Source organism: Gymnoscopelus microlampas (assembly GCF_963454915.1).
Source record: "Gymnoscopelus microlampas genome assembly, chromosome: 9".
NCBI classification, from domain to species: Eukaryota; Metazoa; Chordata; class Actinopteri; order Myctophiformes; family Myctophidae; genus Gymnoscopelus; species Gymnoscopelus microlampas.
The window spans coordinates 37,482,428-37,498,328 of NC_139946.1; the positions used below are offsets into that span (position 1 = coordinate 37,482,428).

The following is a 15,901-nucleotide window of genomic DNA, read 5'->3' on the forward strand; positions in this document are numbered from 1 at the left end:
TACTATAAGTAGACACTAAGACTACAATTCGATTGGGCAGTCCCTTTGTATTTTGTCTTTATTGATACAAACAGTAAGAAAGTGAGAGGGAGAATTGGTGGAGAATAAAATGTAATTTTACCACAATTTTTTTTTATTCGATTCAATCCTTTTTAATGCAGAATTATAAAAACAAATCATCACATACACAACTGTGGAAGGAGGACTTTTCTCCTGTTACTCAGTATTAGTTGAATATACACAATAAAAACAATATCACGGTTGTAAGTTCTCAGCAGCACATGAATTTTCAAAATGTATTTCTGTTTTCGGAAAGAAATATTCCTTTAAAGCCTACTGTGGCGAAATTGTCAAAACAAAACATTGAACTACTGCTTCAAAAAAGTTATTCCATGTAACTTCGTTTGTTGTTTTAAAGGTAGGGTAAGTGACATTTTTTGGTTAAAACAAAATGTTGTTTGTTAAAAGGTTAAAGCACTACATTCTGATAGTAATCAACAAACAGAAAATACATGTTGAGGTGGGTTTAAGTGGGTTTAAAAGTTTCAGCCACTCAGGAAAGAGTACCCATTTATCAGCTTCAATCTTATAGTGTTCCAGTTCCGATTTTGTTTGCTCATTTCTTGGTGCCATCACTTCCAATTTCACTTGTTTAAGCTGTATTCTGTGCAAGTTCTCGTTCCTGATTGGATAAAATGGGTATCCCGACCTGAAAATGCATTTTCTGTTTACTAAAGAGCTGGAGGGACAGGGAGACTCCTGTTACTGAACAAACACTCTATCGCAATGAGTACTATCAGAATAAAGAGCTATTTAACACTTATTTTAACAAAACAATATCACTTACCCTACCTTTAAGGCTTTTACTTTTTTATTTCCTGTACAGCATGATTACAAATCTTTGTTTATTTTAAAAGGAAAATCCTTAGCCAATAACGTTGCCTGTCGCTCTTCAGTATACATGGGGGAACACTGAAAAGCATATTTTATCCTCGATATTCTGATGTGAACTTATTGTTGGGTGAAAGAGAGCAGGTTCAGTAGAGGTGTTTATCAGGGAGTGGTTTTGCTTTGTATGGTGTCACTGTGGCATGAGATGTTTTGGGGGAGTGTGAGAGCATGACCTGGAAGCAGGTGTCCCATGCCACAATCATGACCCTGTTTGAACGCTAATAATTAAACAGTGTTTAGTCTCTCAGGCTGCTGGAGTAGCTAGACGTTGCTGCTTCCCACCACTGATTTCTCCTCGCCTCTGCTGCAACTATTTCCACCTCTGACACACTCCTCTGCATTAGCGATAGGGTCGGGCTCGCGCTGGAAGCAAACGGGGATCATGACTTTACAATCGCATGAGCATTTAATTTTGGCTAAAAATGAGCATATTGCGTAAGTTGTCTATAACTGCTTATAATCGTACCAACTCGATGCATCACAATGCATTTTTACACCCCTACAGCATCTTAACCGCTACACCACTGACACACATAAAAGAAAAAGCACAAAAAGCTCATAATCATTGAAAGTTAGGTATTTTAGATTTTCAGGCTTTGCGGCCTGAAAATATAGTAGCACTGGCCTATCAAATCTGGATGTTATGTTTGTGACCGGATTTGGCCAATCAAATTTAGATTTTATGTTTGCGACGTCCACCCATAAACCGATTTTATATTTATTTCAGTGTTCATTATACTGTACATATTAATGTGAGTCTAAAGGTCCTTACACCCCGGGAGCATTTATTTAGTGGGATTAATTTGCATTAATTACATTTTCCTGCATGTCATGAGTACATCCACACAGAACGCAACTATTGTATGCAGTGATGTAATTCTTTTTTGAAAGAGGTAGATTTTTCACTGCGAATAAAAGCACCTACCTGTATGAATGCAGCATCACCAAATGAATAGTTCATTTTCTGATCATTTATTCGTCACGCTCCCAGCGTGTAAGGACCTTTTAATGCCTGTTTTATACTTGGTTGTGCGTCATGTTGCACACTGAACATAACCAATCTACTGTACAAACAAACTGACAACGCGTCGCAGCGACTTCAGCTCCCTCGTTGAATTGTGCAGTGGAATAATGATTATACAGTAGTAGGCTAAGCCAGGGTCGATGCTGACACTTATGTGAAACGTAAAGGTGCACGCACACGCACGCACGCACACAATACGGGCTGTGATTTAGGAACAGGTGTGAGGAAAGGGCTATGGGGGTCACTATCTAGCTCCGCTTGGACCTAGTAATTTAGCTGAAGTGGGGATTTGCTCCTCCCCGCTAACAGGCAATACAAAAGATCAGACTTGAAAGAGGAGAGAGAACAGAGGGACGTGGACAGTTGAACCAAGATGACTGGGCCTCTGTTATTTGAACCTTCAGTTTGTCCAAATGCCCACTTTGACTAGTCTTTACACTTGCTGTAAGCGTGCATGTGTGCAAGCATGAGTCTTTGACTTGTGTGTACCGCAGTCGAAGTTTGTGTGTGCATGCTTGTGGGTCTGTCTGCGTGTCATTGTTTTTTAGTCTGTATGAGAGGGTTTTTTTTTTCTATGTTCTAAAACTTTCCCTCCCCTTTCTCTCTCTCTCCCTCTCCCCTCGCCATTCTCTCAAGACTGCATTTGCTTGTCTTCTCAGCATGAGTGTTTAATCTTTTCAGGCCGTTGAATTGGTCCAATGAATGAGCCCCCAGCTCCTTCTCTCTAGGAGCCCAGGAGATTATTCTAAAGCTCTAATCGTTGAGCAAACACAGCAGTGCTCTCCCTCTCCCATTCTACGGAGGCCACAATATAGCACAACTTCTTCTTTCACGTTCCCTCACATTTTACGCCCAGTGTGGATTTTTTTTTTTTTCTTTTGCCTGCATGTAGCCTAGTTTACCACTCCTGAGAAATGAACCCCTAGACTAGAGTACACCTTCACAGTGGTGATTGGGGGGTTGCGGAAGAAAAAGAACAACCCACAACCGAAGCAGAGAACAACCGAGGGAGATTTCTTTATTTCTTTATTTATTTTAACCCATTAAGACCTGAGGCCGCTTCTAAAAAATGTCTAAATCCTAACAGTTTTTTGGAAAAAAATACAAAAAAATCTTTTCACGATTTTTCAAAAATAGCAGATCTACAAGCTCATAGCGCGGCACTCGGTGCCGCGCTATGAGCTTGTATATCTGCAATTTTTGAATAGCCAAAGAAACCTAAAGTGACACAGATGCGTCCCAGGTCTAAATGGGTTAAGCAATGTAATTTAGAAAGCATTATCTCCTACATCGTCCCCAGGAACCTTCTCTGTTTGTGGCTGTGTTTGTTTTTTAATTAGTTTGCCAGTTGTGAAAATCTTCCAGGCTTATATGATGGTGTCAATATCCTTGGATCTGGAGCTTTCGTCAATATTGTCTGGCCCTGCCGCTGCTACCCTGTGCAGGCCGCTGGCATTTTGGTGTAAAATAAATAGAGTGATTTGTCTGTTTTTTTTTCCTCCACAGCTTGGTCGCCTCCCAGATAAGTTTTATTTACACCACTGGCCACTTGATTTTTGTGTGGTATTTGCTTTTTTGCTCCTTCCTTCGGTCTATGGAAGTGATGCCGCCTGCCTAATGGTGTCTCGTGGTGTGCCATGGTCGTGTAGTGTGTGGACCCTATGTCGGGTTGGTGAAAGGGCCTTTCTGTGTGGAGTTTGCATGTTCTCCCCGTGTCCCCTAGGGGTAGGTACCCTCACAAAAACATGCAGTAATCCTGGTCTCTATACTGCGCCCCCCTGGTCAGCCGGGCCGCCTGATGTAGGGGAAAGGTTGGAATTACGTGTTCCTTCCACGCGCTACGTCCTACCGGGGAAAACTCCTCCCTGTCGGGTGATAAGAAAGCTTGTTACTGTAGCTGTCATGCATTGAAGGAGGCATGAGCTCGGCTCTGGGCTCTCCCTAGGCTGGCAGAGGGAGTGTAGCGCCCAGGATTACTTAGACAATTGGCACTGGGTGAAAAGAATGGGGTTGCAAAATCTTGGGATACAAATATATTACTTTTCCCTGATGGTTCACCCTGGTGTAGGAATTAAATCTCACAAATCCTTAAACCTAAATGCCAGATTATTGTTTTTTTCAATTTAATCCATGTGCAGCATATTAGAACCTATCGTTGAATATAAAAAATTAACCTTTGAATGTGAAAATTGGAAGGTAAAAATAATAATGATGATAATCTGAGTTCTCGTGAGACCCATGGCCCTGTAACCTTGCTCAGTAGCTCCCGAGAGATCACAGAGGTTACGCCCCCTACTATGCTGTCTGCACTCCATGGACAGACAACCCTGACTGTGACACAACACAGGAATCAACTCGATTGAAGAAAGCCATCTAAAACCTCATTTTAGAATTGTCCCTCAGGGTAAAACGTCCTTCGTTGTGTAACTTCATTTTTATTACATTTTTTAAACAGAAACATGACAAAAGTGTATACTATACTGTGTCTGACTGAATAGATTGGTTGTAATTTCCCGTGTCATGTCAAGGTAAAGATTGTTCCATGATAGCACGTCTCTCAGAGTGATGCATATCCGTTCTCCGTAAAAACTTCAATTAATACCCTGGGGTTTTATTTCATTTATTTTTATTTTTACCTAACATTGTTAAAATTAGGCTATTGAATAAGATATAAAGTATACATTTAAAGAGAGGGATGTCTGCGGTCTTTAAATTAAGGTTTTGACATATAATATTTTATATTGAAAATGGGTATATTTCCTATTTTTTCTTATTATTTATGTATCTTCTATCTATTAACTCACTGCCAGACTTATTTCTGGCTGTGTGGTCCCAGTGCCAGGATTTTGCGATTTTATTACCTTTTCAAGTAGTCACACAATATTTATCTCCAGTATGATAGATCCCCTGATGGTTGCTAAAAATGGAGGGTTTCACTGTGCTTCCGTGAAAAAAAAATGTCATCGTGATTCCTGTTCCTGAAATAGCATTTTTCGCTCAAAAATACATAGTAAAACACAGGAGCAGAGATTCAGAAATAAGTCCCTAATATTTTAACAGGGTAGTGAATGGAGCAGTAAATCTTTGGATCGCGTTTTTTTGTGAAAAACTAAAAAAAAAAAGTATATATATATTTTTGAAGAGACGTCAAAAGACGTCATTGGCGGTGTGGGCTTACAAAAAACAGCCGTCAAAAGACGTCATTGGCAGGGAATGAGTTAATGCATGCCCAACTTGCATTTGTTCCCGTCTTGCATCATTCCCGAGTAGGCTGGTGCCTGTTTCTAACTGTTCCCGCACTGGGTACTATGACAACGGGATCATGGGTATTGCATAACCGGTTGGGGCATGCATTCCCAACTTGCATCGTTCACGATTTACATCGTCTCCGACTTGTGTGGTCCCTGACGGTCTAGTAATGCCGCCATTTCTGGCTAAATTGTTAAAAGTTAAACAAAAAGTGTTTACAGTATACTGCCTATAACCTTTACTAGAGTACACCACAGTGGCGTACCCACCATAGAGGCAGGGCAGGCGGCCGCCTGCCCAACTAAAATCTAGCCTCCCCTAGAAAATAAAGTAAAAGACTGAAAAACAGGCAGTGAAAAAAATCCAAAGAGAATAGTGGCCGTCGGACCTCGTCCATTCACGCGGGCAGGCAGCTAATCACTACCGTATCCAAACAGCAGAGCGACGTCGCCTATACTATAGTGATGCAAATGTTTGCCTTTATCTTCATGGGGTGCCAGGAGTGCTAGGTGTGGGGGTCTCTGTGCCATCACCTGTACTCACCAGGCATAAAAGGGGCTCTGAGTATGAGAGCAGCTTGAACCATTAAACTACAACATGAAGATACCACTGCTGAATAATTGATTGATTGATTATACTTGCATATTGTTTTTATTAACGTTTTTCAGTTTTGTAGTCAGTGTTGCGTTGTTAACTTGTTTGCCCCGAGATTTTTTCCCCGAGAACCCCCCCCCCCCCGCCCCTTCGGAGGGGGGGGGGGGGGGTAGGTAGAGAAAAAAAATCTCGCCTGCCCTAAATGTAATTTCTGGGAACGCCACTGGTACACCACCTCACCTAAAGTGATTGAATTTGTTGGTGACTCAATGAGGAGGTTTAGTTTGACATGGAATAAATAGTTCTATTAAATCCTGTCCTTGTCCCCATCTCCTTTCCTTTCCCCTCCTCTCCACAGAGAAAGCTGCTGGCCATCTACCTCCATAACGATGAGAGTGTCCTCAGCAATGTCTTCTGCTCCCAGATGATGTGTGCCGACTCCATTGTCTCATACCTGAGCCAGAACTTTATAACATGGGCCTGGGACATCACTAAAGAAGCCAACAAAGCCAGGTACAAGCTTCAGCTCTTTCACCTTCACTCTGGTGGACTGTGCATTATTAGCAAGGAAAAAAAATATTTATATTTATATATATATACTTTTTTTTTGGTTGCAACTATCGAATATCTTCGTAGCGATTGTTGTATTGATAACTTATTTAATTAATATTTATTTTTATAATGAAAATAAAAGATTATATATATCATGTCAATGAATCAACATCCTTGCCGATGCGTGCACCGAGTTTGAAGTCGGTCATGACGTATATGCACATGACCATACATGGGCATAGCGGTCTGAACTGTGGCTCTAGATAGCCGGATCTTCATATATGCCTGTGTATGGGCATATTAGGTTTGTCTATGGTTATGTCTGAGTAATAGTGATATGCCTATAGATGGTCATATCAGGTTTGTTTGATTATGTCGATAGTAGGGGTGTGCCGATATGTCGTCCCGCGATATATCGCGATACGTTTTCGCGACGATATGTATCGTTTTGGAAAAAAAAATATCGTTTTTGAAAAAAAAATAAAATCATAATAATCAGGCATGTAAACGGCCCCGAAGTGAAAAGAGTGACAACATGTTTTTTTTTTGGGTCAGGTGTCATACTATTTGGATTCAAAACGGCTATTGTAGCTGAAAAGCTACGATACGATACGATACGATACAACTTTATTGTCAGCTTTCACCGAAATTTGCTTTGTGACCATGACGTCACCGCTCAAGATACAGGCAGGACATACACAATACATTACACAAAGTACACAAAGACTACAAGTTTGCATGTCTGAATAATGCAAAAACAGAATTATTTGTTTGCATTTTCTTTTTTTCTCCTCCATATATTTTCATAATAAAAAAAGTGCGTATCGTATCGTATCGAAATCGTATCGAAGTTGTGAGCCAAATATCGTATCGTATCGTTTCGTGAAATTAGTGTATCGGCACACCCCTAGTCGATAGTGACATGCCTATATATGGGTGTATCGGGTTTGTTTATGGTTATGTCTGAGTCAGAGTGATGTGGCCGTGGTCCTGCCTATATATGGGTGTATTGTTTGTTTATGGTTGTGTCAGAGTGCCGTGGCGGCCCGCCCGCCGGCCCTCCCAATAGACAATTTTAGGATTGATTCTTTTTTTTATAATCAATTAAATCGATTAGTTAGATGAACTATTGCACCCCTAACATATTTTTTTTGTGTAATGTGATTGGAATGTGAACAGTTCTTTTTTATTTGACTATAGTAGAATGCCATAAAAGGTGATTAGAAAGCAATATCAACATTCACGCTGACATTCCAAAGAATGACAAGATAGTAATGGTTGTAATGCATAGATTTTTTTCAGTTTAGATTACGTCAGGCCATCTCATAAGATGACATCTTAATGACATCTTAATTACTGCCATGCAACCCCGACATCCATCCTTGCAGCCTTTCACTCTTTCTCTCTTGGTCTGTGTTAGTGTCTCTCTTGGGTCTATGTTCACATTCACTTCTGAAGGGGGGCGGGGGGGCCGAGGGGGGGTAGGATGATGGTGCTAACAAAAGGCGTTGTTTGCATGATGAGGCCCCCTGATTGGTCAGTCTTGACTAATCTGTCTGAAAGGATGTTGTGCTCCCCTCAACTCTGAACATCTTTATCTTTTTGCTCAACAAGGTGGTGTTTCCCTCCACTATCCGTATCCATTGCGTGACAAGCTCATTTAATTCTGGTACACCAGGAATGACGAGTTGCGCACACGAGTTGCAGGACTCGAGAATCGGCGACCATTCATGAATATGGGTGTGCGTATGTATATTGTAGGCTACAGTACACCATAGCCTTCACTGTAGCAATGTATTGGTCATCATCGGAATCCATTAGAGAAACCCTCCATGTTATTTCATATTCACAAGTTATCCCAAAGCAATTATTGTCATCGGGTTGGATAGCAATTGCGTATTGCCTCTGGACAGATGGACCTGAGAGAGAAAAGCAGAGAGAGGGGGAGATGTGTGAGGTAAATGTCAAGTCACAATTATTAGCACACTTATTCTTACAGTCTGGAACACACAAACTGCTGGCAAAAGAACATCTTGATTGACAAGATAACAGACAATTGTATTCATGACTAGTCCATACCAGGGGATGTGTGCATTCAAAGTATTTGCAGACTTTTAGTTATGTATGGGCAAGGCCTGTGTTCGATGTCTGCCTAGCTGCAACAGTTCCAACACGACCTGACGCCGCATCGTGGACCCACAGCAAACACACAAACCCGCGGGCGAGCGACCCGTCGCCGCGTCAGCGAACACACACACGTGTGGCCGTGGAGCCGTCGCTCCCACAACCATGAGAAGTTGGTGTTTAAAGGGCAAGACCACTTTGGTAGAGGTTTGGGTTATGTAGTTACCTTGCCGTGATGTAACTCCAAAGGTGGGCAAGAAATAAAAAATAATTTCTCCATTGATTAGAAATTGATAATTCAAAATATGCTCCTCATTGACTTGCATTGTACGGTAAAACTGCTCTCAAACTCACTCTTTTAGCACATAAATGAACCCAAACAAAGTTGATTCAGACAATATAGAACATCACCAAACCCAGTACTGTTTTTTTTTTAAATAAAAATGTCAACTTCCTGTTGATTTTGCCATTTTTAATAAGTTTAATAAGAAAACCTGGACTGGATCCGCGGATCCGGATCCAGATCTTCACATTTTGGCGTCGTTATTTTGTGCATATGCTAATGGTCAATGCCTGTGTCCAAATTCAGATCAATTGCGCCAGCCACTGAGGAGAACCGACAGGTTTTGATGACATGTTTTGAAGACAGAGGTTTCCTAATGTTATTTGGTGGGTATACTCCTGTGGAGCATGTCCATGTGATTTGATCAGTTTGGATGAACTTGCTGCCCCAGTGCGCAGCCCCCCCCCCTCAGTCAAGCCGCTTGGCAGAGAGAAGTGGAAAGTGTGTGGAAAGACTACAGCAGTGGGGAGTCTAGACCTCCTAGGTGCATTGATCGCTTCACGCGACACCGTGGCGTTCCGCACGGATGTGCACGCGTGTGTACGCTAGAACGCGTTCCCCTCGATTTATGAGCCAAGTACCCAAATGGTTACTTTGCATAACGGGTTTACAGGTGAGTGTGCAAATGTGTCCTCACTCCTCACATGCCAACATGTAAGCAACACCGCATTTTGGCTACAGGACTGCTGCTGCCAGTGGGCCTATCCTATCTGCATGCAACAAGAATGCCTCAGCCACCGTTGAAGAAAAGAAAGATACTCTGTTCAAAGCAAACTTCACAAAGATTTGTAAAGACTAAAACTAAGCTAAAAACTAGTAATTTCCTATACAAACATGTTTCCTACTATTTATACACCCGTAAAGCTATGTGAAATTAATCGCACATCAAGGTCAAATGAAATGCGTGACGTCATTAAAATAGCGTTCTGCCAGTAAAGAAATCACTGTTACACCCCTGCCTAGGTGTAATAGTAAGGCTGAGTTCATGCTCCAGTCCACCGATGGCCTGCCTAAGTGCATAGTCCAGGACAATAATGAAGAGAAACCGACTAGGGTTTCCCCTTGCAACACCCCGGCCAGGATATCGAACTTCTCACTGTTGCCGCCTGGGGTCATCACTTTGGCTCTTGTACCCGTGTACATGGCTCCTCTGGCCCCGTAGTAGGTTGGGAGGGACACCATATTGCTGTTTTTCATGAGAGATGCAGATCCCAAGAATAATGTCAGCTAGATTGCAGTTCAAAATAACCTCTGGGGCCTCAACGGCGTCCTAGCACTTTCTCCCTGCTTCAGAGTGGATTTTACTCTGGCAAACTCTCTGAATGTAACCGGACCATCATCAATTTTGAGATTTGTAAGGACTGCAGGTGTTTTATCCTCAGCTCCATCCACTGTCAAATGTGTTCCTAGGAGCTCCCAAAAGTGACGGAACCAGGAAGTCACTCTCTCTTCTGTTTCCTGCAACCTGACCTTCCTTTGACCTTTTGCGCCCACAACATGTAATCTTTTCCCCAGTCAGGCGAAAAGGGGTTTCATTAAGCCCATTTATGCCCAGGCTGGACCTCGGCTCTCCTTGCCTCTCTATGCCCCTTAATACTCTCCTCGGACTCTATCCCTTCCTCTCTCGCTCACTCCCTTTCTCTCCATTTCTTTCTCTGTCTCTCTCTCTCCCTCTCTCTGCCTTGTTACCTCCAGAGTTAAGCCGGCCCCCTGGTAGGCGCCGTTTAAGAAGGACTCTCCCAACACTGACCTCACTACTCTATTATTTCCTCTAAGGATATTCTCTCCTTCCTTCGTTCCATTCTCTTTTTTCCCCCTTTCTCTCCTGTTCACCCCTTTGCTTTTTGCCCCAGCTGAGCCTTTTTATTGCACATTAAAAGGCAGGCTAACATCTGGAGCCTTTCATTGCGCACAGCCAGTCGTGGCTTTGCTGCTAACGCATGCATGCACGCTTATATGCATACACGCACACACACACTTTCGCCTCCCCATTTCTCACGCTCCCTGCTTGATCCGGAGTGACTGGTGATTGGCGTCAATCACAGAGGCTGTTTAAGGTGTCCTGGCTCCGTGTATGTGTGTGTTTAATGAACCCAGCCGCTACTGGAATGTGCCTGTTGGATTGCCTCTCCATATTCTCACAGTCCTCCCAGTAAAATGATTAATTATGCATAAAAACCAGTTCCACTCATTGCATGCCAGCGTAATTGTCACCCACGGGAAATGCAGATGATATGATCTCACAGATGCGCTACTGTCCTCACGCGTGGCAATCAATCCAAACTACCCCACACACACACGCACACTGAAACTCTTGCTTTCAGCCTTGCCATTAGTGTTGATTGTCAACATGAGCGTAGTCTTCAAACGTGTCTTTACACGTACTTGTGATTTTCGTGAGTTCACTTTGATGCCAACTCTCAGATGTGGTAGTGTATGTCAGTATAGCCGACGGGGGTAGTCATACAGTTGGTACACTTGACTAGTTTCCTGACTTCCTGAAAGCTGAAAACATGATTACTGTCCGAACGGAGGAGAACGAGTTCTTTTCGAATCAAAACTTGTCCATGTTGACTTAACGTGTGTGCTACATAGTGAGCAAGCACAGCATCCGGTTCCCATACGTATTACCATACAGGTGGCTGGCTAAAATGTTCCCCTGCAGTGCTACTGTACAAGTCTGACTCATCAACTGCCCAGTGGAGCGAATTTCAGGCCCAGCCAGTCGACTCACATCTTCGCACGTCACTTTGACGGAGAGAAACCGTCAGCTTGACAGTGTGGGTGAAACATTAACTAACTTTGGCTACCTTGATGTGCCATGAGAGATGAGGAGGCGGGGAGGGGTGGACAAATTGGAACCCGTCAATCATATTCACCAGCCAACCGAAGCCTGAAGCTCATGGTTGCTCGCGAGTGCCAAGGGTTCATGTATTTGTGATTTCCGTGCAGGTGTTTCCTCTGCATTGAATTCCTATAGAGAAGGTGCCACAGGGCCCGGTGAAGCCTAGGCTACATTCTTTACCATGTTATGGTATGGCTGGATGAAGGCTGAACTGAACTGTTCACCTCCGCTCCCGGTACATCGTGACTTCCTGCTCTACTCAATGCTTAGTCAATACTTTTGTATCTAGTACTACCCAAGTATGGTGTTTCTCTTATTGCTTTGTGACAGTGGATACAGGTTACATCTAGGTTGTGTTTCTGGAACAATCATTTTTTGTTGTTGTTGTTGTTTTTTTGTCGCACAATGATATTTTTTTATGTGGTGCATTGACTCCTTGGTCTGTAGGTAGGAACTGAAGGAGGTTGGGTTATGTTTAATGGGGGAATTAAGATTGGGTTACTCTCCGAGGTAGTGCTCATTGTTGCCTGGTCTTTCATTACAGGTTAGAGAGTCTACCTCTGGGCTATTGTTATTGTCTGCCAGGGGTTAAGTCTTTACAGGGACAAGTGTCCGGGGCAGATGATCATTAGGAATTGGGGGGAATCAACTTGCTTACCTTTAAAGGCGAAGGTCAACAAAAGTTCAAACTTTCTAGATGTGTTTGATTTAAAGGTACTTCCCCCAGAATGTCTTTCTTCTTGTTTTTGGGTCCTTTGAAGCTATTCATACTGAAGTTTTTTCTTCTATACCTTCCTTATTATAATTTTGATATTGGAGCAATGAGCTCACACCTGTCAATTTTGCAGTCTTAACCCATTAAGACCTGGAACGCATCTGTGTCACTTTAGATTTCTTTGGCTATTCAAAAATAGCAGATATACAAGCTCATAGCGCGGCACCGAGTGCCGCGCTATGAGCTTGTAGATCTGCTATTTTTGAAAAATCTTGAAATATATTTTTTTCATTTTTTTTCAAAAAACTGTTAGGATTTAGAAAACATTTTTAAGAATTGCCTCAGGTCTTAATGGGTTAAAAGTCAGAAAGTGGCTCCTTCAACTTTGAATGAATGTGTAATGTGTTATATCCCCACACCGTCTGCCTCACCTCAATCCCTCCCATCTTCATCCATTCCTCTGACCCTCTATCACGCCGTTCGTTCTATTACTCCTCTATTTTACCGGCCAGTTATTAAAGTAGATCTTATTAAAAAACGTGGGAGGAAAAAAAGCTAATCTATATTTGCATTCAGTCTATAGCAACTCATTAATATTATGACATTTACAGGGAGCTTGGCGGGGCCCCGTTTTGCCTGCTACCCTTTTCCATCCCTGAAATGTTAATTTAAAAAGTTCTGTCTTTGTAATGGAATAAGAAATCCATCTTGCCCTATCAAGTCTGGGTGTCTGGTGAGGAATACTAATTTGGTCATCATTGATGGAATGAGAAAAAAAAAGCAGAATTGCTTTTAACCCATTGAGACCTGAGGCCGATTCTACAAATGTCTTCTAAATCCCACCAGTATTCTGAAAAACGTATGTTTCTATATCAGTGGTGCTCAAACTTTTTTCATGTCAAGGACCCACCAAAATGATATGTATATGGCTGCCGACCCCCATCTCAAAATATTGTGTTCCAGGGACCCTCCAGAAGCAAAGATTTGAGTTACAAATGTCCGCTTTAAAATAATATATATTCAAAGATTTGCACATATTTTCACGATTTTTCAAAAATAGCCAAAGTGTAAAATAATGCTTTTTAGCTCAAATCAAAAAATGACACGGATGCGTTCCAGGTCTCAGTGGGTTAAAGTCCTTAATGCCATGAGTAGTGTGTATTCCTCTTTTGTGCTGTGCATGTGAAATCATGCACACGATGCTGTCTGTGTGTGTGTGTGTGTGTGTGTGTGTGTGTGTGTGTGTGCGTGCGTGTGTTTTGTGTCCTGATAGGCCATTCTGTTGCTAATGTTGACAAAAACAACAATCAAGCGATACGAGAAAAGAAACACAGATTGGATTTATTGCTTTGCCTTACAGACTACTGACCATGTGTACGAGGCACTTCGGCAGCGTTGTGGCACAGACTATACGGACGTACAAGACAGACCAGTTCCCCCTGCTCCTCATAGTTATGGGCAAGCGCACATCAAATGAAGTTTTAAACGTTATTCAAGGTAATTTTTTTACTCTACATTATTTTTTCACAACACTTATAATTGTCTATTACAATGAAAAGCATCACCTCAAATCACACCAGTGTATGCGTCATGGAACGGCTGTAAATTGCTAAAAGATTTGATCATTACTAATGCTTTTTAATCACTGGTATGTCTTTCATCAGGCAACACAACGGTGGATGAACTGATGATGAGGCTAATGGGAGCGATGGAAATCTTCACAGCACAGCAACAAGAAGACATCAAAGATGAGGTGACGCATGGAGCAGTCAGGGACTTTAGAGTTAAACCTAATTTCGGAAAGCTACACAGACATGCGACTTTGTCGCATGTCTGTGTAACTTTCCGAAATACACGATTTTCAACCCAACACAACTCTTGAAAATCTGTTATTTTCACATCGTGACAAGGTATAAATTAGGCTGTGTGACGAGGTATAAATGAGGCTTTAGGCCCAGTTAAATTACCAGATAAATGATCTGTCTGTTGAAGGTGAATAAAAGGTTTTTTACTACAGTTAAATAAAAGACATAGAGATTTATTCCAGTGATAATTAAATTAGCTCAACTGTCATTTATCTGTAACTGGATATGCCTTACTGTATGTATCTATAGCCGCAGGGACAAACGTTTTTTTCTTTTTTGTACATTTCATGTAAAAAGAAAAAGGCAAAAAAAAGAACATTTCAGTTATTTCTCCTGCTTATGCCCTGGTCTGCTGCAGAGCTAAATGGTGACATGCTGGGACAGATCAGGAAGCATTGTTAGCCTATGGTGAACTCTACTGAGGAAAGAAATGGCAAACAGAAAATACATAGCATTGTCCAGAGTAGAGTACTGTGCAGATGACGGTCTTTGGTCTTTGAATAGGCACAGGATACAGACTCTTCTCTCATTTAGCCAGTGTGTGGGCAGCCCTGTTCTGCCCTGTGTCTGTCGACTGGTTCTTTTAATCCAATAGAATGTGGACAAACACCATTGAGAGCTCCACTCCAGAGAAGAAAGCCAGGGAACAGTGGCGCTAGTCTTTCATGTCGGAGACAGGAATCTGGGACAGTAGGGACGGGGAGGTCCCCTCGGTGTCAAAGACTTTCACCTGACCCCCTGAATCACTCTTGCCTTTGTCACGGGCAAACCGTTAACGTTCCCTTCAATTAAACGTGTACTCAGTGACATCAAACAAGGGAAAGAATGGCATTATATATTGCTGTCTTGCACTCTTGATGGGTTTTGGTTAAGAGTCAGCTGTGTGGGGACTATGGGAATAATGCCATGTCGAGGGTCCTGCTATATTGAATTTGCAGTTGTATGTATCTATAGTCGTATCCATTTTCAGGCAATAAGTGAGGTAAATTAAATTGATAACAGTGTGTGGCAGGCTACACTATAGGCACATTATAGTCCGCCAAATGCCAACAAGTTACATCAGTACTCTTTGTTTAAAAGAGTAAAGATTAAAACAATTAAAACGCAGAGAAGGTGTACAGCACTGTGCAAAAACATTCACAGAAAATGTTGAATTCTACACTGTCATTCCCAGGCTTTTCATCTCTCAGACATCTCTTTAGTTTGCTTTTGTCAACTGTAGCCACATTAGGCCTACTGTATGTCATACCATATTAGGAGTTTAACCGTTAACCAATTAGTCAGCCAGCCCCACCATCCAGCCAGCGAGCAAGCCCTGTCACTCAGGCAGCTCCACTATCTTAACAATGCGGATGTAATGGTTTTCATTGTGAGCATACTGCATAGCTTGCTAGCATGGGAACCGTGTTTGAGGAATGACTGTTGTCACTAACAACCTTGGGGCATGGCCTTCACAGATGGGTGGATGACTGAGTGACAACAATTGTCTCTGTGGTTGTTTTTATCATTACTAATACTGTGCCCTATGTTCACATTGGATAACTCACTTGCTATCTGTCAGAAGACCAGTAACAGCATAAAGTATCCAAAGTATGCTCACTCCAGCATCAGTGATGGGTTCACATAGTCAAGTCAGTTT

General features: G+C 42.2%; 1 protein-coding gene across 1 annotated transcript in view; it reads left to right on the forward strand.

The window, feature by feature from the left end:
• Window positions 1–15,901, forward strand: part of faf1 (Fas (TNFRSF6) associated factor 1) — a gene marked incomplete at its 5' end in the record, with an annotated part of 84,668 nt that overhangs the window by 46,366 nt on the left and 22,401 nt on the right. The window contains 3 exons of the mRNA XM_084066100.1: window positions 6,177–6,331; window positions 13,758–13,894; window positions 14,062–14,150. Of these exons, the coding sequence (XP_083922226.1) occupies window positions 6,177–6,331; window positions 13,758–13,894; window positions 14,062–14,150 (381 nt within the window). The remainder of the gene's footprint in view (window positions 1–6,176; window positions 6,332–13,757; window positions 13,895–14,061; window positions 14,151–15,901) is intronic.